The sequence below is a fragment of the Diospyros lotus genome, chromosome 5 (assembly GCF_014633365.1).
Source record: "Diospyros lotus cultivar Yz01 chromosome 5, ASM1463336v1, whole genome shotgun sequence".
Classification (NCBI taxonomy): Eukaryota; Viridiplantae; Streptophyta; class Magnoliopsida; order Ericales; family Ebenaceae; genus Diospyros; species Diospyros lotus.
In genome coordinates, this window is record NC_068342.1 from 12396990 (window position 1) to 12421520 (window position 24531).

Genomic DNA, 24531 nt, shown 5'->3' on the forward strand with positions numbered 1-24531 from the left:
TACTTGGAGATAAACAATTTAAGTGACTGACTCAACACTATAATATTAAGATGTGATATTTTATTTTATTAAGGTGTATAATTTTAAGTTCATCAAGTAAGATTAACGCATGTAATATTCACGTCATTATTCCTATTTCTTTACTTTATTTATTTCTTCAAAAAAATAAAAACATTTTAATAATTATATTTTTCAGCAATAAGCAATTAAAAAGGACCTACAAATGTGGACAGAGGAAGTGGGTGGCTGAGAGTATATTGGTTTCATTCATATGGACAGAGCGCGTGGTGAGAAGTCTATTCCCTGTTCACCCACTCGTGGTCTCCGCTTGCCCTCCCACTCGTGGTCTCCGCTTGCCCTCCCTTCCCACGCACACTCCCCTTCATTTTTTACCGTTGGTAGCTTTCATCATGTGAAAAATTCCAAATAAAATGCAATTAAATAATAATTAATAATTGTAGTTTAGTTTTTATATACATTTTAGATACAAAATCTAAATAATAATTAATTTAGTGTAGTGATATGTACTTAACAGAGTTATTATATTGTCTGCGACGCGAATTTATAGATAGTGAATGTGTGGGTCCTAACTCTTTTTCAATAAATTCATGTCTTTCTCTCAATTCGGCTATGTTGGAATAATAAATTTTGTGTTAGTCGACACAAATAGTAAAAAATTTTCACATGAGTTTAAATCCTGTTGATATATATAAATTATAATAAGATAAATGCTTAAGGTGTTATATTTAAAGTCTCTATATGAAATATTCATTAATAAAAATATGTATTAAAAAGTATAGCTTGTATTTGTAAAAATAAACATATACATATTGTTGTAATACGAATTAATTTTAGAATAAAGAAAAAATTATGTTAGCATATCTTTATTTGTTAAAAGTTGATTCCGTTTTTCTAAAGTGTATTATTCATTTGAAATAAAAGTTGTTAATTATATTTATTTTTTTAATATGGATACTACATTAGTCTAATAATATATTTTTATCGAAAAGTTGGGGAAATCATGAATTAATATATCTCAAATATCAATTAATTAAGAAGTAAAACAATTAAAAATGTACTAATTTCTAAAATTATGAAATTAGTATGTAAACTAGTGTTACCAATAATAATAAAAAAAAGATATAAACTAATTAAGAATATATTATAGAGTTAGAATAAATATTAATTTTATAATTAAGATGATATAATATTTTCATGAGGTTAATTATATATTTAAAATTTCTTCCACAACCAAAAGATAAGATTAATTGTTTTGCCATATATATGCATGGATTAAGGGTGGTGAAATTAAAGGTAGGTGAATCAAGAATTAAGACAAAATATAAATTAAGTTGGATGGATCCATGTATAAAAATTAAATTGTTAATTCTAAATTCAAAAACATAAAAAAAAATAATAATATTTTTTTTAGTAAATTATGTGTGAAAAAAGATTTGTTTATTATGATAAATATGAGTAAATAACCATATATAAATATAAATTCTGTGGTGCTTTGAAACACCGCCGTACAGAGAGGCCAATGGAAAGTGTGAGGCAAGTTGAAAGTTGAAACTGGAAAGTTCCCTCTCCCCACAATATCTTCTTTTACAGATTCTCCTCCAATTTCTTCTCTTTCAGGCGCTGGGGCCATCGCCTCTCTCTCTCTCTCTCTCTCTCTCTCTCTCTCTCTCTCATAGAGAAGAGAATTGTTCTTATCTCCAATGTATCCTAGCTAGCTAATTCTTCTATCGATCTCAATGTTGCTCTCCAATATCCTCTCCTCCATTAATGTTGCTTCCCCATTATCAAAAAAGATGAAAGTAAGAATAGTACTATCTTCAACTTCACCCTTAAATTAAAACCTCTCTCTCTCTCTCTCTCTCTCTAGTGTAAACCGAGCACCAGAAAGAATCCTACTGATTATCGATCGTCATTTATTAGTCCCTGCTCGCCACCATGAGCCAGTGTGTTCCCAGCTGGGAACTCGACGATGATCCCGCCCCTCTTCCTCGCCTCTCTCTTCGCCACCACTCTACAAACTCTTCTTCTTCCCTTCCCGCCGACGCTCCCATGTAATTTAATTCTCACCCCTCTCTCTCTCTCCCTCTTTATATATATATTCTCTTTTATACATCGCCACGATTATATATGTGTGTGTGTGAGTTTATTTATGGCGGCAGCATGTGGTGGTGCAGGTTGGACTACGAGGTGGCGGAGCTGACCTGGGAAAATGGGCAGCTGGCCATGCACGGGCTAGGCCCGCCGCGAGCGGCGTCCAAGCAGCTGCCGGCCAATTCTTTGCCGGCGAAATACACTTGGGACAAGCCACGCGCCGGTGGGACCTTGGAGTCTATAGTAAACCAAGCCACTTTCTTCCCCAAGGGGAAGCCCGCCGCCTGCGAGGAGCTGGTGCCGTGGTTCGACGACAGGCAGGCTGCGGCGGCGTCGGCAACCATGACGATGGACGCGCTGGTGCCGTGCTCGAACGGGACGCAGGAACCGGCGGCATCAGGGCACGTGCTGGAGGGGATAGGCACGTGCTGGGTGGGGTGCTCCACGCGCGTGGGGTCGTGCAGCGGGGCCACCACCACCAACAACACACTGGAGAACAACACCGGGGAGGCGGTGAAGGGTGCCAGGCCGGCGAATGTGCCGGTTGGGGCTGCGGCGCCGGAGTGGAGCAGCAGGGACAACAGCGTCAGTGGCAGCGCCACCTACAGCCGGCAGATGACGCTGGACACTTGCGAGAGGGAGTTGGGTCCGTGCGTCTTCACGTCTACTTCCATGGGGTCGCCGGAGAACACCAGCTCCGGCAAGCAGGGCACCAAGACCACCACCACCGGCGACGACCACGACTCCGTTTGTCACAGCCGACCCCAGGCAACTTATTTGTTCCTATTTGCTCAGAAATTTCTTCTTTTTTTAACGAAATCTTCATCTTCATTTTCTAAGAAATGTTTTTTTTTTTTTTAAATCTGAAAGCAGACAGACACCGGAGGAGAAGAAGAGAATAAGAAAGCAAATGGAAAATCTTCAGTCTCAACCAAACGGAGTCGGGCAGCTGCTATTCACAATCAGTCCGAACGTGTATATATCCTCCTCCTCCTCCTCCTCTCTTTCAACCTTTTCTTCTTTTCTCCATTCCATCAATTCTACATATGTAACCGCCGTCCTTTATTCAAAGTCGGAAAACAATTTTCATGACTTACAATCTTAGAACATCTTGCCAACATATATTGATACATATGTACTAATAATTATATACGATTCTTTATTACATAAGATATTGGAACATCACTCGATATGGAAGTTTCCAAAATTTTATCAACCTAAAACCTTTTTTTTTCTTTTTTATTTAACTCCTCATATAAGTTGTGTTGTCAATTTTAGCTTATGTGGGAATTAATTTTATTTATGTTTGTTCAGAAAAGAAGAGATAAGATCAACCAAAGGATGAAGACATTGCAGAAACTGGTGCCTAATTCCAGTAAGGTGTGAAGCTCTGTTCCCCAATTATTTTCATATATCTTAATATTTCTGCTAATATTCAAGATGGAAATATTTTCTTAATCTTGTCAATCTTGTAACGTTAATTTGATACTCACGGAAAGGCACCTCACAATCTTGTCGTCCCCATTGTCATAGCTTGTCCTCTCCTATTCGATACTCGGGGGCCCATAGATTTATCTTTACATATAATTATTGCCTAAATCTCTTGATTTGCACTTAACGTTCGTTAATTTTACCCTTTTTTTTTTCCCACATGAACTTTAAGTGTTAAAAAGTTACATAATTTTTATCTAGTTTAAAAGTTAGCATACATCCTATTGTATCAGATTTAACAGAATATTCATGCTTTAAAGTTTCCATTTTTTTCCGCTTAAGTTTGAAAGTTTCCATTTTCAATATGAACAGAATAAAGTTTCCATACACATGAGTCAGCATATTAAGAGTTTTGACTCAATGCCACATTATCAAATGTGTACATATATATATATATATATAATTGGATGGTGAATGTATATGTACTACCTTTGAGGTGGTAGCTTTGTAAGTGATGTCTTTCAGACAAAAACTTAAAGTCAAGTCTATTAGTTATTTGGGTGGTATACTCCCTTTTTGACACTGCGGTAGGAGTATATCTACATGTCTATTATGGATGGGTAAAACATCCAATGATGGGTAAATCTAAGGTAAGAGTGGGTTTGCGGTTAAAGGCCAAATAGGGAGAGGCAAAACAGAGGGTGACAGAGAATAACAAAGTGGTCCAAAGAAGCTTTAATGGGTACAAGTGGAGTGGGCATGCGAGTCCCCATTTGGGGAATCATCCAATGATGCTACTCCACAAACTTCTCCCCTTTGGGACTACTTGACTATGGACCTATTTGGGGTGGATACAAATCCCCTGCAACTTCATTAATGCCCCCTCCAATGGTAGGCCCTCCACCCAAACCCTTGTTCTTGTCAATCCTCAATCATTGTTATTACAATTGGCCTCATTCTCAATTTGCATTCATCAGTCTTCAATCATGTTTTTTTTTTTTTTGTCATTTTAATTATGAAATTGATAGTAAGGTCTAAAAATTTGGACCAAATATCAAGGTGCTTCAATTATTGGATATAAAAAAATTACTGTTTTTGGAGTAAAGATGTGAATATATTAATTTCAGACTGATAAAGCTTCAATGCTGGACGAGGTGATAGAGTATCTAAAGCAACTGCAAGCTCAAGTTCAGATGATGAGCAGAATGAACATGTCGTCGATCATGATGCCGATGACCCTACAGCAACAGCTGCAGTTGTCGATGATGGCCCCGATGGGAATGGGAATGGGAATGGGTATGGGAATCGGAATGAGCGTCATGGATATAAACAGCATGAGCCGCCCCAACCTCACCGGAATGCACCCCGTCCTTCACCCCACCGCCTTCATGCCCCTGGCTCCATGGGACGGCTCCGGCGACCGATTGTCCACTCCGGCAGCCACAGTCATTCCGGACCCCATGACCACTTTCCTTGCATGCCAACAGGTCAAAATCTGATTAATTTTCGGATTCGACACCTAAATATATATTTAGTGTTTATATATGGCATAAACAAGGCTGATTCTGTATATATATGGTTTAATTTGTTGTAGCCTATGACGATGGATGCATACAGCAGAATGGCGGCATTGTATCAGCAACTGCACCAGCCTCCATCTTCTGTTTCTAAGGAATGACTAATGAGAGTTATAAATATTGGATCTGAACATGGAGCTGCTTTAGAACTATATATATATATATATATATATATTAATATAGACATAGATAAGGGTCGCAGTGTAATTTACAAGGGTGCGTGGAGCTGCATGTTAATTAGCTAGTTCCAGATCGATACTAATTTAATGTTGATATTCTTGGAGCCAACACGGGAGCAAAATGTTTGAATTGGAGCTATGTATATTTCATCATCCTTTTGCTTTTATTACTTTGTTTGAAAATTGGTGCTCCAACAAGCTAGCTGCTCTTGAGGAAGTCACTTAAAAACTTTCTTTAAGTAGGAGTAAACAAATAATAAATATTTCTTGGTCTTCATTAATGATTATACTATTGATGTACTGGATAGGATAATATGTTATTATTATTCCATCACTTTTAATTGGTTACAAAACAAACTCAAAAGGGCAAATATTTTGTGAGTTTTCTGGGGTACATCCTTTTTAACTTGAGTGTGTCTTACTATTCATAATTGCTTCTTGTGTACTATATATATATATATATATATATTTCAGACTCTTTGAACAGGTGCTTAATTTCTTATTGGAGAGGAATATAATTTTATAACAATACAAGTGAGGTCATTTTATTTTATTATTATTTTTTTTTACCGAAACGTTTTTGAAGACAAAACTAGCTAAAATACATATTCAAGTAGATAGGTTAATACACAAAAGAATTATCAATCGGTTATGCATCGGTCACTCCCAAATTAAATATGGCTTGCTACTACAACCACACAGATGAAGCTGTACATATATGTTCATGATTTGACTAACCAGCTATTATATATATATATATATATATGTATATATTCATCCAAATTAAATCAACAAACAGTGTCCCCATCTGGTCCAAATTCATGTCCAATGTGCAAGGAGACACCTAACATGCAGTGTTGACAAAAAGACGAGCACATTAATGATTGGATTTCCAATTGTTTTAGCTCATTCCAGGGCTCACCACATATTTGCATGGATGGAGGGAAGTTAATTTCATGCATGCAACAGATGTACATATATATATATATAAATATAGCTTAATTAATGAATTAAATTATTCTTCTTGTTATAGTAACCCTTCTATGAACCTCAAAACTATCATAGAAGAAAGGCAGGAAAACAATCTCCTTGTACATTTTTTCACTTTCTGTAACCATTCAATTATATACACATATATATCCTCTCCAAAATTAAGGAGGCGTGACCACTCAAAATCCATGCTGGCAACCAAATTTTAACGCCCCATTAAAATTTTCTACTCTTTACCTATAGTAGATTTCTCTTATATACATGGCCAAACCTTTCACGAGGTAGCTGTCTCAGGGTTCACGAAAATTTCACTAGTTAAGGGCCCATAAATTGAAAACATCCCTATTTGTAAGGGCACATTGCCTAGCCCAGTCGCCCACCCTCTTCTCGTCTACAAAATTTGCGACCCTTCTCCCTTTTTTTTTTTCACTCGCTACCCTAGCCCTACCTCTCTCGTTCCGTCACGCCTCGCCCTCGCTCTAGCCTCTAGCTATTGTTCCGTCGTCGGTCGCCCTCACCCTCACTTTCTCGCTCTCGCACTCTTTCTCTCCTCTCTCGCTGCTCGATCGGTGGTTGCTCGACCTCACTGCCTCACCTTCGTGGCCGATCGCTCGCTTTGTTGCTCGTCGAGCAAGCATAGTCTCTCGTTGCTCTGCTCGATCACTCGCCCTTGTGGGTTGTGGCCGATGACTCGTTGCCTCTTGCTCTTTCGCTCGCTATCGCTGGTGGCTCGCTGCATCTCGATTGTCGATTGGCTCATTAGATTCAGTCTTTTAAATTTGTTTCTTAGAAGATCTAATTTCAGATCTGCTTCAACTTTCAGCGGTTATATTTCAGGAGCTCATTTTTATATTTCACCTCAAGCCCAAAAAAACTCAGGTTCGGCACTGTTTATATACATACCCAAATTTTATTTTCCTTAAAAACCTAATCCAATCTGGCTTAGTTTTGACGAGTTATTCCACCAAGTCAAGTCAACTTGACCTCTGAATCCTTAATTACTTTGACAGTTAACCATAGTTAATTAAATTAAAAAGGAAACGTTTGAATGAATCCTTTGACTCAATCATTGCTTGTTATCACCAACGTTGATCTCTCTCTCTCTCATATATATATATATATATATAAAATATCTTGCCCACAGCAAAATGGGAAGTTTTAATAGCCATGAAATTGGGTATGCGTAGTCAAAAGGATAGGATGTGTTGGATGACACTAGCTTATCGTACAAAATATCCACTGACGTAATAGCTTTTTTGGAATGGTTTGGGTCTCCACCATACATAAACTACTGTAGAATCAGAGGATCGGTGGTGAGTCTAATCATGCCAAGTGGAGATTGCATCATTAATTCCAACTGCGTGGGTACATCTAATGTAATTCAGAAAATATTAGAAAGCTCGACGGGTTTACGAGAGGCTATACCTTGTTTTCTCTCTTCCTATTCATGAATTTTCTTTTGTTCTAATGCGTCTCCCTTGCCATCAACTGTCGGTGAGGGCGAGGCGAGCGACTATGGCAAAGAGGTAATGGTAGTGAGGCGCGACAGCGAGGCAAGGCGACGACCATGGCAATGGAGACGCACCAGAAAATGAGAACAGTGGCCCGCCTTTAAATTTGCAAAGTAGGCGGGACAAAATTGTCTTTTTTGCCCCCTTCTGTGAGTTGCTCGGTAGGCCCATCGGGCCCTGTAGAACGACTCGATCTAATTCATAAAAATATTTTTGGGACTAAAATGTGCATTCAAGAATAATATATACATCTATATACACACACAATTGTGACAGCTTGAGTTAATAACTTTTATGTTTTTTAATTTAAAATTAATGTCTTTGTTATTTTTCTTTTATAAATATGTTATAGGAATAATACTTGTCAAAAATATAACAATTAAAATTTATAATAGTGCAAGAATAATTGCTTAGTGTTTGTTCAGCTTCGGGCAAGAGTGCTTGCCAAGAAAAAAGGATAGTCGGCTTCGAAAGGTCGAACTCCAAGAAGGAAGCTTATGGGAGGAAAGATAATGCTTTGGGAAGGTGGCTTCCGGGTGGAAAAAGAAAGTTCCGTGAAGGCGACTTTCGAGAGGAAAAATGGGATTCAAAAAAGAATACACACCCCAAGAAGAGTAAATTGTTTGAGAAAAATGTACTACCCAGGAAGGCTGAGCTCTCCAGCTAGTTGGCTTCTGTGAGAAAGACATGAGGCCTGACTGGAAGGAACTCGGAGGAAAGGTGCCTAGCTACTTTCGAGAAGGACACTGAGTGTTCCAAGAATGAGGCTTCATGTTTTGGGAAAATGTTAGCTTCCTCCTAGTAAGTTGTGATCACGAACAATAGTTAAAAGGCTTGTGAAATTTATCGCTCACGATGACCTTCTGATGCTTAAGTTCGTATCGAACAAAAACAATTGTCGATGATATATAGTAAATGAGCGTAGATGTTATTGAAAGTAGAAGTCCTCCATTTTTTTTCTATCTTGTAGCTAGGTATTTATAAGTGTGATTCCTGAGAATCTCGAAAGGACATGTGTCTCACTTTGTCAAGACTTTGGAGGGCCACGTGTCACAAATCCTAAGAAGAAAAGTCGTGCTCGAAAAGAATGGTCGTGCCCCGAGAAAAAAATACTTACCTAAGAATGATGGCCTATCCAAGAAGAATACACACCCCGAGAAGAGTAAATTGTTCAAGAAAAATGTACTACCCAGGAAGGATGAGCTCTCCAGCTAGCTGGCTTCTAAGAGGAAGACATGAGGCCCGACTGGAAGGAACTCGGAGGAAAGGTGCCCAACTACTTTCGGGAAGGACGTTGAGTGTTCCAAGAATGAGGCTTCATGTTTTGGGAAAATGTTGGCTTCCTCCTAGTAAGTTGTGATCACGAACAATGATTAGAAGGCTTGTGAAATTTCTCGCCCACGATGAACTTCCGATGCTTAAGTTAGTATCGAACAAAAATAATTGTCGATGATATACAGTAAATGAGCGTAGATGTTATTGAAAGTAGAAGTCCTCCACTTTTTTTCTATCTTGTAGCTAGGTATTTATAAGTGTGATTCTCGAGAATCTCGGAAGGACATGTGTCCCACTTCCTCAAGACTTTGAAGGGCCACGTGTCTCACATCCTTGGGAACTCGGAGTGCCACGTGTCATGAATCCTAAGAAGAAAAGTCATGCCCGAAAAGAATGGTTGTGCCCCGAGAAAAAAATACTTACCTAAGAATGATGGCCTATCCAAGAAGAATACACACCCCGAGAAAAGTAAATTGTTCGAGAAAAATGTACTACCCATGAAGGATAAGCTCTCCAGCTAGTTAGCTTCTAAGAGGAAGACATGAGACCCGACTGGAAGGAACTCGGAAAAAAGGTGCCCAGCTACTTTCGGGAAGGACGTTGAGTGTTCCAAGAAGGCTTTGTGTTTTGGGAAAATGTTGGCTTCCTCCTAGTAAGTTGTGATCACGAACAATGGTTAAAAGGCTTATGAAATTTCTTGCCCACAATGACCTTCTGATGCTTAAATTAGTATCGAACAAAAACAATTGTCGATGATATGCAGTAAATAAGCGTAGATGTTATTGAAAGTGGAAGTCCTCCATTTTTTTTCTATTTTGTAGCTAGGTATTTATAAGTGTGATTCCCAAGAATCTCGGAGGGACTTGTGTCCCACTTCCTCAAGACTTCGGAGGGCCACATGTCTCACATCCTCGGGAACTCGAAGGGCCAAGTGTCACAAATCCTAAGAAGAAAAGTCGTGCCTGAAAAGAATGGCCGTGCCCTGAGAAAAAAATACTTACCTAAGAATGATGGCCTATCCAAGAAGAAAAACTTTTCCGGAGAGAATGGCTTACCCATAAAGAGTGGCCTATTTAAGAAAAATGACTTATCCATGAAGAGATAACCAACGGAGGAAATCTCCCCCCTCCCCCCACAAGGAGTGGTACAACAATGAGTGACATATTTTGTAATTAAAAAATATTTTGATTATTATTTTCTTTATATTTAAGTATTAATGAATTTGATGCAATTAGAATTTAATTATTGAGGATGACAATAGTAACCTTACTCTTGTGGATATTAAGTTTTTAAAACTCTATCATACAAAAAGGTTTAGATATCAAAAAATATCTATAGGAGGGTATGAATAAGGTACTTGAAATTAATATCAATTGAATACAAGTAATTAAGATGATAGGAATAAGGTCCCTACTTATACCCTAGTCTACAATAATTATAATATATATTCATTGGTTTACTTTTAATATGAAATTATCTCTTTAAAATGAGTTTTTAATTGAGAGTGAGTTAGGTGTATAGAAACTTTTTATAGGCAAGTATAAAGATTAATTTTGTCTTATATAAAATATCATTTACTTTAATAAAAGATGCATATGATAACTATACAATCTTGTCTTAAAAAAAAATCATTTAAAGAAAGAAAATAACATGTTATTTAAAAGACAAAAATCTGCAATCTCTCTCCTTGTTGATTCACATTTGGTAAGTATATAAAAAATTTTAAGGTATAAATCAAGTAGTTAGGTTACGATAAGTTATAATTTACATTAATAAGTTGTGGATTCGATTTTTTATCTTATGCGGTGAGATAAAGTTTTATCTTATAATTTATCTTCTTTACAAAAATCAAATATACGAACGATAAGAACAACGTAAGGACGATCATGTCAAATATGAGGCAAAAAAGAGTATTAGTCCACATTGTTCTCGTAATAAAAATGATAATGTAAAGGAAAATGGGAAACCCACCAAGGCAATTCAATTGTCATTTGTTTGTTGTTGTGTTGATGTGAAATGTGAAATGAAATGGACAGATGCAATTATTGGAAGCAACCATAAATGAGTAGTTTGGCTTCAACCAGAAGCTGTTTGCTGGGGCAACCTCCATCACCACTTCAATTTTGATTCACTTCACATTTCACTAAAATATATATATATATATATATCTTTATATAAAATCATGAAAATAATATCTACTATTCATAGTTACCAGTTATTAGGATTGATTTTTTTTATTATTATTATTTTCTCATGGCTAAAATAACATCACTTACTATGTCCCCCCCCAAGTTCAGTTGTGGGTGCCACTGGTTTGCTTTATAGATCTTCTAAAAAGAAAACAGAAGATCTGTAAACTCTATTAATTTATTTGAGTTCGGAATCAATTGTATGATAAGTGGTGAAGGAATTAATCAATTAATTAATTGAAATCTAAACATGGATAGCAATACAGCCATGGTATGGTGCTGGGTGTTGGGTTATAATTAATTAATTAATTGTCCCAAAGATGAGCTCTCTCTCTCTATCTCCCTCCCCGGGAAGCAAAGCAATTGCCAATTAGAACGAATGATTATGACAGACAAAAAGGGTGCGTATCAGTAACAGTAAAAGAATGAAGGAATTACCTGTTAACGGCAATTACTTTCTGGACAATATATTTTAATCACTCCACTCCACTCCACTCAATTGAGAAGGTAAAGTCGTTAACGTGACTTTGCTTTTTCAACGTCAACTAAACATATTTGAATATTTTTAAAATTTATTTATGTATAATAATAATAATAATAAATTGATTGTTACCTATGGATCCAAGCAGCAATTGAGTCATAATCTCCTCCTCCGAAAGCAATATATATATATATATCCAACATATATATATATATACATTAGGAAGGAAGGAATGAATGATTGGAGAGGGGAGGAAACGCTTGGAGGTGGAGAACACCACACGATCTCATGTTGAAAATCGAGGCATTTGTCTTCTCGAAAATCTTGTCCTTTTTGGGGGCACTTTCAGGTTCTACAATCACCCACTTTTCACGTTTTCCGAAGCCTTATCATATCTTAATGCTTTTGCAAATCATATTTCTTATCTGTCTCCTAATATGATTTTTACATATATAATAATTCATTTTTCATTTTATTTTTCACAAAATCTGTTTTCGAATACGACGGATATTGTGTTTCCAATGCATTTATTTATTTACATATATGTACGTATTCTTTCGTCTTCTTCTTCTTCTTCTTCTTCTTCGTTAATGAATATGAAGTTTAATACTCTGTTGCACTGAAAAAATTGAAAGAGAAAATCAGATGCAGTACTTCTGAAATTTAGGATAATTGTAAAATATATTTTTGGTGCTTAAAAAAAATACAAAAAGTACTCATGAGATTTAATATTATAGTCTTTTTTTTTTTTTTCATGTCGTTAGTTAACTACCATTAAAAATTAAAATATTTTATATTTAAACTCATTTTTATTTTTTCTTATTTTGTTTCTCTTTTTTTTTCTACCTCCTTTGTTGTTCATTCCCTTTATTTACAGTGAATGGCAATAGACTGCGACGAAAGGGAAAGATGATACCAATGGCAGGGTTGTTCACAATAGTAAATTTATCTATTTTCTTTTTCTCTTTTTGATTTTATTTTTATTCTTCAACCAAGATTTGGATTCATCATTCATCTCAAACCCAGATTCAAGTTTGAGATAAAGTGTTTTACTTTCTTTATCTTTGATTTCTTCTCTTTCTTCTTTTCTCTCTCTCTCTATATTTTTCGAAATCAAATTTAAATTTGAGATGAAAAGTTTCACTTCTACTTTATCTCTAATTTATTCTTCTTGATTTGGGTTTATCTCTTTTTTCTTGAAATCTAAATTTGGGCTTATCATGAAATATTTCATTATCTCTCTTTTTCATTAATTTCTTTTTTTTCATTCTCTCTCTTATTCAAACTTAGATTTGGGTTTGAGATGAAAATGTTTCACTATTTCTATCTCTCATTAATTTATTTTTCTTTTTTTCTTATTCTTTCTTTATTTCTCTCTAAACAAATCATATGGGTTCATAATCATTATCTTTTTCTTTGCACGATGAATTTAGGTTAGATGAACCTAGGACTGGCTTGGGTTTATCGTGATAAACCTAAATCTAGTTTGGATTCATTATTATTTTATTTTTTTCTCTCTTCAAATGGTTTTTAGCGATCAACATGACATTTTTTAATTGTTTTTTATTTTTTTAATCAAAGGAGAGGAGTGAGAAAAAAAGAGAAGGAAGAAGTGTAAAATAGTTATTTAGTATTTTTAATACAATGAGTAATTATTGTTATTTCTCAAACATTCAAGATTTCATGCAATTTCACCCAACCTGAGGGGTGTCTTTTTGTAATTTTTCCAAATTAGAATGAGTCCCTTAAACGTTAAAAAGTGAAGGCAAACGACATAAAACTGTTTATTATTTTAAATTAGATAATGCTAATTATTTTTTTAAATTTAATAAGTATACTTTATTCTTAGATAAGGTGCATTATTTTCAATTTCAAACAATTTTTTTAGTTGATAAGATATTGTAAATTACGGTACATTTATTATTAATCAATAAAATTATTTTAAAACTGAAAATAATATATCTTGTGGTGTACTTATTTATACTTGCCATTACCATAAAGACAATAATTAACATTATCTTTTAAAATTGAATTTTGTAAAATAAACTCATTTAGATTTATTTAATACACTTATTTTTAACAGAATAATGTTACTTGCACGTTCAGATTGACACCTATATTGATATCCTATTAAACAATTACTAATATACTCTTCACTTTAATTTAATGAGGGACGTATCGGTAATTGATTAATGAACTCAACATGAATATGCAAGTAACATTGCTCTTTTTAGCATCTTAACATTTTTTTGATTGATAATAAATGTATCGTATTTAAAAATATTTTACCAATTATTAGGAGTTTTTGAATACTGAAAACCAAAGAAAATAGTTAAGTAGCAAAACCTTTTAAATTTATATTCATTTGTTAAAAATCTTAATTTTTTATTTAAGGGTAATGTTAATTATTGTCCTAAAAACAATGGTTAAGTATAAATAAATGTATTTTTTTTGTAGATAATGTATATTTATTATATTTTTTTAATATTAAAGTAATTTTATCAGTTGACTAAATGGTTTAAAACACCATGTATTTATCATGGGTTAATGAAATTATTTAAATATTAAAATAAAATATAATATATTTAGTTTATCTAAAAAATATATATTTATTATTATTTAACTATTAAATTTAAGACAATAATTAATATTATCCTTTATTTAATTATATATCCTTGCAACATGACCAATTATCTAACCATGGGAGCAGTTTTGAGATGAGAATTTGTAGTCACAAACGCACAATTATTTAAGTGTGTATTAATAAATTTACAAGTACATGAAATAACTTATTAATAATTCACATTAAAAAAGTGTATAAATAATAATTCACATTAAGACTTGACAACGATATTTTTATTTAAATAAATTTATTGTCAGTATTTTGATAATAATATTTATATTTATTATACTTTAATAATTTACATTTTTAATGATTCAATTAATTATATTTTTGAATTATACGTCGCATTTATGTCTGATTTCTCCCTTAAAGAGGTTTGAATTCTTACCCCCCGGGGGGGGGTGGAGTTCTCGTCTTATGGGCTTCTCTATTTGCCCTAAAAGGGGGGAATTGGTTTGGAGCTACTTTATGAATGATAGTAGATGATGTCATCGGCTTTAGATGGCCACATGCTTGGATTTTTCAACCTGTTTTATGCCATCATCTGTCATCATATTTAGCATACAAGAACTACATGCATAGTATAGGACCAAGTAATATATAAATTGGGCCCGGCCCATATATAAAAAAGTCTCAGGCCCGGGGGGGGGGTGTTCCTTAGCAATTCTTATTAAATATATATAATATATATATATATATGCCTTTTAAGACACCAATATAGTAAAATTACTTTTTTGTTAATCTCATGTTTTGACGTTATTTAAGCATAATTAAGTGGATGCGTTTGAAATTCTAACATATGGGCTCTGGGAAATAGCAAGCAGAGCCCATATACCATGCCCCTGACACCTTAATAATAATTAAAAAGAATTCCTAAGCATAATTATCTATTTTACTAGTCATCACCAAAATTTAAAGGGTTCTCAAATTCTGTCAAATTTTAATTGACTTAATAATGTTAAATATTACGTATTAAAAACTAAATACTCAATGTTAAAAATTTACCTAAAAGGACAACGAACTTAAAAACGTATACAAGTCACCAAAATTTGCTTATTTCTTCTCTCAACCCAACATGAGTCATAGGTCCACACTATAAGTAATTTTTCTCTGAAAGTGTCTAATTTGGTTTAATTTGAAAACCGGATCATCAATCACAACTTACTCGTGTTTCCCGCAGCCGCAAATGAAAATTCTCAAATCCAAACGATGTCTATAATTCGACTTCAATACATATTAACCTTGTGCATATTAAAGATTATCTTTAATATAATAATATCTAATTAAAACTATCCTAAAAATAGAAAGTGTATAACATAGGACCATTTCCATGTACATGATACATGTATAAATGGTACATAATTGTGCTTGGAATTTGGTTAAATGATCTTAGGGTGCGTTTGATTATAAGTATGGAAAGAAAATAAGTTTTAAGCAATTGAATTGTGTAGAAATAATTTGTATAGAAATTATTAATTAAGAGTGTTTGATTGACTTAATTTTTTATTTAACAATTATTATATTTTTTTAAATTTTAGTGTTTAATTACCATTATTTTATGTGAAATTAAAGTGCCGAGTCTGACTCCCACCCCCACCTAAAACCCATCTTCTTGACCCTGGCTCCTTCCGTATCTCCCTTTCTTTTTTTCCAAATTTTATCCAAATCAAACGTGTCTATCTTTGTCACTTCTCCTCAAATTTTGTCACTGACTACACTCCTTTTCTTTATTGTGATTGGCGGTTGCTCTCCTCCTCCTCCTCGCGATATTTGCTCGTGCTTTTTTTGTCCCATTAGATTGACTCTTCGATGCATATAACAACAGAGAGATGATGAAGACTTGAACTATTTTTTAATTTCTTAACAAAAAAATTTTAGTAAAAATAAAAAAATAACCTCATGCGACTAAAGTGAGAAAATAATTTATCAGAAAAATTTAATCAATTAAATATCTCAAAAATTAAAATTTAAATAAAAATAATTATTTTTCAAAAAAAAAATATAACCAATCAAATGGAGATTGAATAATTGCACCTTAGAGATTGAATGGACGTTTTTGTCCCTTTTTTTTTCCTATTTTGGAAGAGTGTACTTAATTGAAAGAGGGAAGACATACCAAATCATATCACGTCATGTCATGTCATGCCATGCCAACCTGATTTTTGTCATCTCCTCGTCCCATCAATCATTTCTCCGAGTGATATGTCAAATGTGTAGACAGACAGCTTTGCATGGTTGTTGTTGTTGGTTTCAAGAACTGCTTCAACCCTACATTGCCATCGCCTGCTCAATCTACTATTTTATTTTATATTATTTTATTTTTCCACCACCCATCCAAATTGTCTTAGAATTTCACATACACGGACAAACATCCAACGTACAAATAAATAAAAAAATTACTAAAACAATATTATTATAATAATTTTAAGATATTAAATATCTATTTATAAATTTAACACTTATCTATAAATGAATACAAAAAATTATATTCTAATTATAAAATGAGTCACGAACATAAATTTTTTAATTAGAGATGAACCCTAATCACTGCCAAAATTAAAATCTTAATTACGATCAAATTATAAGTCTCCATTATAGGTGAACTTGAATTTTGAATCACAATTATCACCATCTCCACTTTGATATAAAATTCAAATATGAAATTATCCATAATTTTTTCTTTCAACAAAATCACGAAAAATTAATTTCCTTAATAAATACCAACTAAATTCACACGATACTTAAACTTTGCAAAGAGAGAAACTTAGTTGACATACCTACAAGATTATCATGAGTGCTAATTTTTTTCACAATAACTTTATCACGAGTAATAATATTTCAAATAAAATAATATCTTATATCAATGTACTTCATTCTTTTATGAAATATCTGATCTTTAGTAAGAAAAATAGCACTTAAACTATCACAATAAATTGAAATGTCTTGAAGATTTTCACTAATTTCATCGATAAATCCTTTTAGCCAAATGACTTTTTTAATAACCTCAATAATTGTCAAATATTTAGTTTTAACAGTAGTTAAGGCAATAGTGGACTTTAAGATAGCCTTCTAACTAATAGTACAACCACGAATAGTAAAAACATACCCAGTAAATGATCTTCTCTTGTCAGGATCTCTTGTAAAATCAGAATCAACAAAACATATTACTCAATCTCTAGCTTTTTCAAATTATAAACATGTATCAACAGTAACACACAAATATCGCAAAATCCATTGAACTAGGTTAGACATATATCTATTAATAATGACCACTCCATGAGCTAGATTTGAGTTTGTACAAATTGTAGCATACATGAGACAACTCACCGCACTAGCGTATGGAATCATTGACAAAACGTATGGAATCATTGACATTTTGTCAATTTCAACATCAAATTGTGGAGACAAGCTAGATGAAAGCTTAAAATGTATGGCTAATGGAGTACTTATAAGTTTAGTCTTCTGCATATTGAATTTAGTAAGAACTTTACTTATCTGAAGTGTTAGATTCTTTTGGAGACAAACCACAAAGCATGACAATTTTAACAAATATAATATTTCTGCTAAAACCCATAACACTATATTTATAACCAAGGAAGACACATCTATAATATCTTGATTCCAATTTTCCATCATCAACGTGAGCAAACGTACGACATTCAAAAAATTTCAAATCATAATAATTTTCAAATTATATGAACTTGAATTTTGGGTCACAATTATCATAAGTATAAATTGTCACTAAATTTTGCATTAAGATACAAAAAGATCACTAAATTTCAATTTGTAACCAAAAAGTCAACTTCAATTTAGTATATAATTTCATAACTATCGTCAATTTTTGTTAAAATAATATAATGAAATACTAACTTTTTTTTACTTTAGTGCAAAGTCTAGTGACATTTTTATACTTTAATACAAAATTCAATAACTTTTTTGTAATTTAGTATTGTTGTTGCACGGTTACAACAATAAATTTGTAAAAGGGGAAACTGCCGATGGATGACCCTCGTGTGGCTGATCCAACGATGAATGACTCTCGTATGGTGTATCTAAGCGATGAATGACTCCTTCGGGCCATGGGTGACATGTGTATTGTCCAAACGATGAGTAATTATCAGGAGAGATGGGTGAGTCTCCCGAGATGGAGTGACAACGATGGATGAGTCTCCCGGGGGTTCACGACAGTGATGGATGAGTCTCTCGGGGGGTCACGATAGCGATGAGTGAGTTCATTAGCTAGTTTGAGAGCGATGAATGAGTCTCTCGGGGGTCACGACAGTGATGGGTGACCTGCTGGAAAGAAAATCGATTAGAGGCGCGGGTGAGAATCCCCGCGTGGACCCTCCGATACTTAAGTTAGTCCTTTGTAGAAGTGAAATGCTTGAAGACAAAAAGTAAGTATGAGAGTGAGAGGTTGCATACCAAATGAGGGAAAGTGACCTCTTATTTATAGCAAGAGGAGGGGCATCCTTGTGTCGCGTGTCCCGAGCTTTGCAGTAAGAATCTCGGAGAGGCTTTGACTAAGTCTCGAGGAAGTAGTTTTAGGCTGATTATCTTGGAGGCGTTGGCACAAGAATATGGGGCACGTGGATGTCAGTGCGGTACCCTGGGTGACCCTCACTCGGGGGTATGTGTGAACGCGGGGAAAGGGAGCACGAGGGGCCGTGTGCGCGGGTGCACGGGGCCGGGTGCAAATTGGCCGCCTGCGAGCGGCCACATGCACTGGGGTGCGCGCAGGGCCACGCGTGGGGGCAGCTGAGCCGCGTACTAAGGCGCGACCTCCCCTTGAATAAGGTCACTCGGGGGGGGGGGGAGGGTTCCCCCGAGTGGGCAGGGGTGTAGCCTCCACCAGGCAACTGCATGCTGCCTAGCAACGCATGCGGGGGGTTGCGCCTTGCGCGCCTGCCAAGTGTCACTTGGGGGCGCGCCTTGCTGCTACCCCCGAGTGACCCTCACTGAGGGGTAGCATCCCCCTGGGTGGCCTCCTTTGGTCACCAGGGGGAACTCGCCACGTGGCACTCCTTCGGGCGGCCACGTGGTGCTCCCACACTTCTTTATTTTTTTTTATACATAGTATAAAGTTTAGTAGTTTTTTTATATTTTTATAAAAAATTTAATGAGCATTTGTACTATTTAACAAGTTGTTAGACATCTTAAACATTTTATTAATATCTTTTAACGGTAATTAACAATAATTATAAAATTAAAATTTAGTTATATTTTAATTATAAATTAAAGTTTAATAATTTTTTTATCTTAATATAAAATTCATTAACTATTTATGCAACTATTTACCAATGGCGTGTGACATTGTGCCTAGAAACCGATGAAAAAGTTCTGTTTAGCACAACAAAAATCTCGCCGATTACATAAGTCTTCTCCCTCCCAGACTCAGACTGCCTCTGTAAATTCCACGACCCAAAAAGAGACCTCGCGGATCTGACCATTTCCCACTCTACCCTTGCCGTCAACCCACTGTCGGCCAGCTCCGAGCTCCCAGCTCCCATCCAAAGTCAGTCCAAAGACTCCAGCAAAACGTAAAATAGTAATTTAAATAATTAACAGTAGCAGATCCAGATGGAGATGGAGATGGAGATGGAGGATGATAATATCTTAATTCTGCCCACCTGCCCATTCTCCATTCCCCAATTTCCATCCACCTTCCGCTTCCAGATGTCCCAAATTCACTTTTCTTTATTATTCACCCAACAGCCGCAACACAGCGCCAACGCCAAGCAAGCTTCTCTCAATCTCTGTATAAATAAATCCATGCCATCCCAAACCCCTTCCTTGATTCCTATATTCATTCTCTTAATCTATCCCCCACCCTCTCTCTCTTTCTCTCTCTCAACTTTCATGGCCGCCTCGTCTTCTCTACTTCCCATCTCTCCCAGAAAGCTCCGCTCCGATCTCTACTCCTTGCCGACGTGCAAACACCCCGACGCCCCACTGGTTATTTCTGTCCTCGCTTCTCTCATTGATAGAACCATCGCCAGGAATGAGAGGATCGCCAAGAACTGGACCACAACGAGATGGCCTCTCTCCAGGGCCGGGATTTTCGAGAGCAGCGAGACTCCGGACTTGACCATTCAGTGCTATCTGGAGAGGATTTTCCGGTACACCGGAGCCGCGGCGCCGGTGTTCGTGGTTGCGTACGTTTATATTGACAGGTTTTGCCAGAACCATCCCAAGTTCAGAATCGCCGCCCGCAATGTGCACCGGCTGCTCATCACCACCGTCATGTTGGCCTCCAAGTACGTGGAGGACATGTGAGTTTCCATCCCTCTTTTTTTGTTGATTGTTTAAGGATCGGATACACGCATAAATCAACAGAAAATAAGACAAAATTGAAAATCATATGAATCTCAGCTCCTATGAATGAACTTATTACACCCGGTAACTCCATGGACTCTATTTATCCTAACTCTGTGCATATAAACACCATAACTTAGCTATATCATTTCATATATTATTGGTGCGGTTTATTAACAATTGAAACTATGAAACTTCCCCTATAAATATATGAACAACTCCAACTGAATTAAGTCTTTAATAAATACCCTTATCCTGTACCAACAATCAAATTGAGTTCTATACGAGAAACTCTTGTCTCTATATCAAACCACTCAAGTTTGAGGTATCTAACAATTTGGGACCTGAGAAAGAGAAAGGAAAATGAGGGAAACTTGATTTTGAGAAGGAAATTGAATTGAAAAATTTTGTATGGTGTTGGGTTTGTGCAGGAACTATAGGAACTCCTACTTTGCAAGCGTAGGGGGAATAACAACGAAGGAAATGAACAAACTGGAGGTGGAGTTTCTGTTCATGATGGAATTCAAGCTGCATGTGAATGTGAGTGTGTTTGAGAGCTATTGCTGCCATTTGGAGAGGGAAGTGAGCTTTGGAGGAGGTTACCATGTAGAGAGGACTTTGAGATGTGCTCAAGAAATCAAATCAAGGCAAAAGTACCAAACCAGATGTCTTCTCTCCTAGACTGATTAATACCCTGTTTAGGAGTGTACAGAGTTTTCAATTGTAAATTTGCTTTGGCAGCTTCCCCTGTTTTAGGAGTTTCATTGGAGCTAGCCCAAAATGTTCATGTATTATGTATATATCTTTATTGTCATTTTTTGTAGTATATTAGTAATTTTGATGCTTGTTGGCCATTGCTCCTGAGTGTTTATTTTGTTATGTATAACAATGGATAAAAGCAAGAGTGAGAATGTGAACTTGCTTTACTCTTATTTATGTTGTCAACAATTTGTTTATATGTTCTGTTATTGTATAATAAAAAGACATCTCAATTTTACTTAATAAGCTCTCCACCATTGAATCATGATAAGGGCATCAGTTAATCACCAACAAATAAGATAATCATAAATGAACATTATTATACCAATCCTAGACTCCTAGTGCTACAAAATCTTACAGTAACCAGACCACCCTGAGTATGCATACACCTACCATGCAAGAAGTATGATTCTGGAGCTTTCAGTCTCAGCTTAAGTGCAATATTGTCGCTTGTCATTTATCCCTAGATAGATTTTTTTATTTTTTTGTGATTGTAGGTTTGATGATTGTTCCTATCCTGAGTAAAACCTAATGAAATTGAACCTATGGTAAATCAATGCTCCTCTTCCTTGGTATTTCTGCAAGTTCTTTTCCCTATATATATATTTCAGTAGATTAATGATAATAATTGTACCATAACTAAACAAAAGAGAGAGAAAAATGCACTCCAAATGTAAGTGAGAAACAAAACAAGAGTAGGCAGGACTGCATTGTCTCTAATTTCTTCCCATCTCAACCACTTTGTAGATGGATGGCTTTTTTTTAGTGCACTTCCAAACCACCAACCTCTTACTTTATTCTTCATACAACTCAGACTTGCCTAAATCCTAATTAAAGGTCCCTCTATCCCACCAACTTATAAAAAATTCTTCTTCTTCTCTGTATATATATAAACAATGAAAAAAATACTATTTTAAACACGAAATTTTCACATTGCATGCTGACACTTACTCAGTATTAATAATCAAAAATTCATTAGTGATTATTTATTGACTGATAATTTTTCATTATTCAATAAATAATTGCAGACCATTTATATCAATATATAAATAACATTTTTGAGTTAACAATGGCCCAAAAGAGAATTATCACCAAAGTCCCATTTGTCCATCCGCCTGTCTTTTTCCGATAGAAACAAGGAAAAGTAGGTAAAGTCCTTAAACAAAGACTTCCAAGATCTTCTACGTAGATCCTTTGTCCCCCACTCCCCATTCTATTTTGATACAAAAACTTTATACTGAATGAATGGACCCTCGTGCCTTTGTTAAAATCAAGTACTTACAAAAAAAGTAGTGCGATAAGTTTGGGTCCTCAAGGTAAGTTCAACCAATGTTGCATCGAAAGTCGGAAGTTTTGTCATCTTTCACAACTTAAAAAGGAAAAGCAAAAGGTGAGTCATCCCATGGTATCTTCTCTTTATTTTAATGTCCAAGCTTCAGAATTGAGAAGCTAATGGCAAGATATATGTACCCTACATTATTATTCATTTAGTTTGAACCAAAATGACAAATGACTATTCTAGCAGCTCTCAAGCACAGAAATGGTTTGGAGTTTTGTTTCGATGTTTCCAAACCATTTCATGGTTTAGGAATGAGAAAGACAGTTCGAAATGTTTTTTTAGTCCATTTTTACAATTTGTGAAATATTTCAAGAGCGTTTCACAAATTACAAAATGTCGACACTTAAAATTAATTGATGATGATTCATAAGCCCACAATAAGGTAATAAGTCAAAACGCAAGGAGGAGGAACGGGATAGAAAATACACGAGAAGATTTTACGTGGTTCGACCAGAATGATGCCTACTCTATGACTGTTCTTTGATTATTCCGGCAGAGTAACAGTATACTATTTTTGTTGTTTTTCTCTACAATGGTGTTTTTGACCCCTATTTATAGTGAGAGCTGTTTATAATTGTATAAAATACAAAAGTGAGTAGATGACATCATGGGGACAAGATGTCTTTATCAATTCCATAAAATCGAGAATGGACTCCGTATTATCAGGGATCTAGTTTACATAAGATAAAATAGATGGGTCTCTATCTCCGATTATTCAGTAACAATATTGTTATGCAAGCTGAAAGGTTCGGCCGGCGAGTTGAAAGCATCGCTGGGAGCTTGTTGGAAGCTTTGCTTGGATCCACGATCTGAGTTCGAGTTTTGGCGACGTGTGGCTTTGTTCTGACGAGTTCGGCCTTGGACTTATTCGGCTTCTGACAATTGGATCGGCTTGCTGGGTTGTGCCTAGCCCATAAGTAGTGGTGCGAAAAATACCCATAACATAAAAAATGGATAGAAATGCGTTTTCGACGATCGATAAGTTTCAATATTCAGTATTCTTCTTTAAATTTTTTTGTGTTTTCGAATCCCAAAGTTTCACGCCATGCATCAGAACTTGCTGTTCACTCCCCGTTCCTTTGCTTTTGGCCATTGTTGCTTCTTGTTGCTCATATATATATATATATATATACATACGTGTGTAGGTAGGAAGGAGGCCAAAGAGAGAAAGAGAGAGAGAGAGAGAGATTAATTAAGAAAGAAGGTTGTTACGTTGCTGGACGGACAGTGAAAATCGAAAGAAGATACAAAATTGGAGGAGCCAAGAAATAAGATTAATGGCGTTGGGGCTACTGTCTTTTTTCTTAATATAAAATATATTACAAAATATATAACATATATTTATATGCAAATCTCGACAACCAATAAGGGAACAATTCCCCTTTATCCATTTTCTTCTTTGCAAGTGCAATAATGCGCCTACAGCAACCCATCTCCTCCATTTGATTGACAATTTTCAAAATTTCTTTGTAATTAATTAATTAATCCTTATAATATAATATGTATATATATAATAATTATACACAAAATATTATATAAAAATTAATTACACATTAAAAATATTTCTCATAATATTATTTATATATGTATTATCAAAATAAAATTGTACATTAACTTTAACATGCTGTACTTTTAATTAAAATTTTTTAAATAATTATTTTTTATATTAAAATTTATATTTAAAAAAAATTATATTTTTTTAATTTACACTTTACTCGATGTTTCTATTTTCTATTTTTTTTGGCAAAAT

General features: G+C 35.0%; 2 protein-coding genes across 2 annotated transcripts; both read left to right on the forward strand.

The window, feature by feature from the left end:
- Positions 1-1670: 1670 nt before the first annotated feature.
- LOC127802839 (transcription factor UNE10) lies at positions 1671-5574 on the forward strand. Its single transcript, XM_052338889.1, has 6 exons — positions 1671-2072; positions 2196-2880; positions 2986-3087; positions 3427-3492; positions 4671-5030; positions 5138-5574. Exons 1-6 carry the CDS (start codon positions 1957-1959, stop codon positions 5219-5221), a joined length of 1413 nt encoding a protein of 470 aa, XP_052194849.1. The 5' UTR covers positions 1671-1956; the 3' UTR covers positions 5222-5574.
- Positions 5575-19707: 14133 nt separating this feature from the next.
- LOC127802121 (cyclin-U2-2-like) lies at positions 19708-21648 on the forward strand. Its single transcript, XM_052337814.1, has 2 exons — positions 19708-20640; positions 21115-21648. The coding sequence occupies exons 1-2, from the start codon at positions 19949-19951 to the stop codon at positions 21362-21364; spliced, it is 942 nt and encodes a 313-aa protein (XP_052193774.1). The 5' UTR covers positions 19708-19948; the 3' UTR covers positions 21365-21648.
- Positions 21649-24531: the final 2883 nt, after the last annotated feature.

Bases quoted from the DNA above. Each gene is read 5' to 3' on its own strand.
- LOC127802839 (XM_052338889.1), top strand. From the start codon at position 1,957: ATGAGCCAGTGTGTTCCCAGCTGGGAACTCGACGATGATCCCGCCCCT. The intron at 2,881-2,985 runs GCAACTTATTTG...ATCTGAAAGCAG, and splicing joins TTTGTCACAGCCGACCCCAG to ACAGACACCGGAGGAGAAGA. The intron at 5,031-5,137 runs GTCAAAATCTGA...AATTTGTTGTAG, and splicing joins CTTTCCTTGCATGCCAACAG to CCTATGACGATGGATGCATA.
- LOC127802121 (XM_052337814.1), top strand. From the start codon at position 19,949: ATGGAGATGGAGATGGAGATGGAGGATGATAATATCTTAATTCTGCCC. The intron at 20,641-21,114 runs GTGAGTTTCCAT...GGGTTTGTGCAG, and splicing joins TCCAAGTACGTGGAGGACAT to GAACTATAGGAACTCCTACT.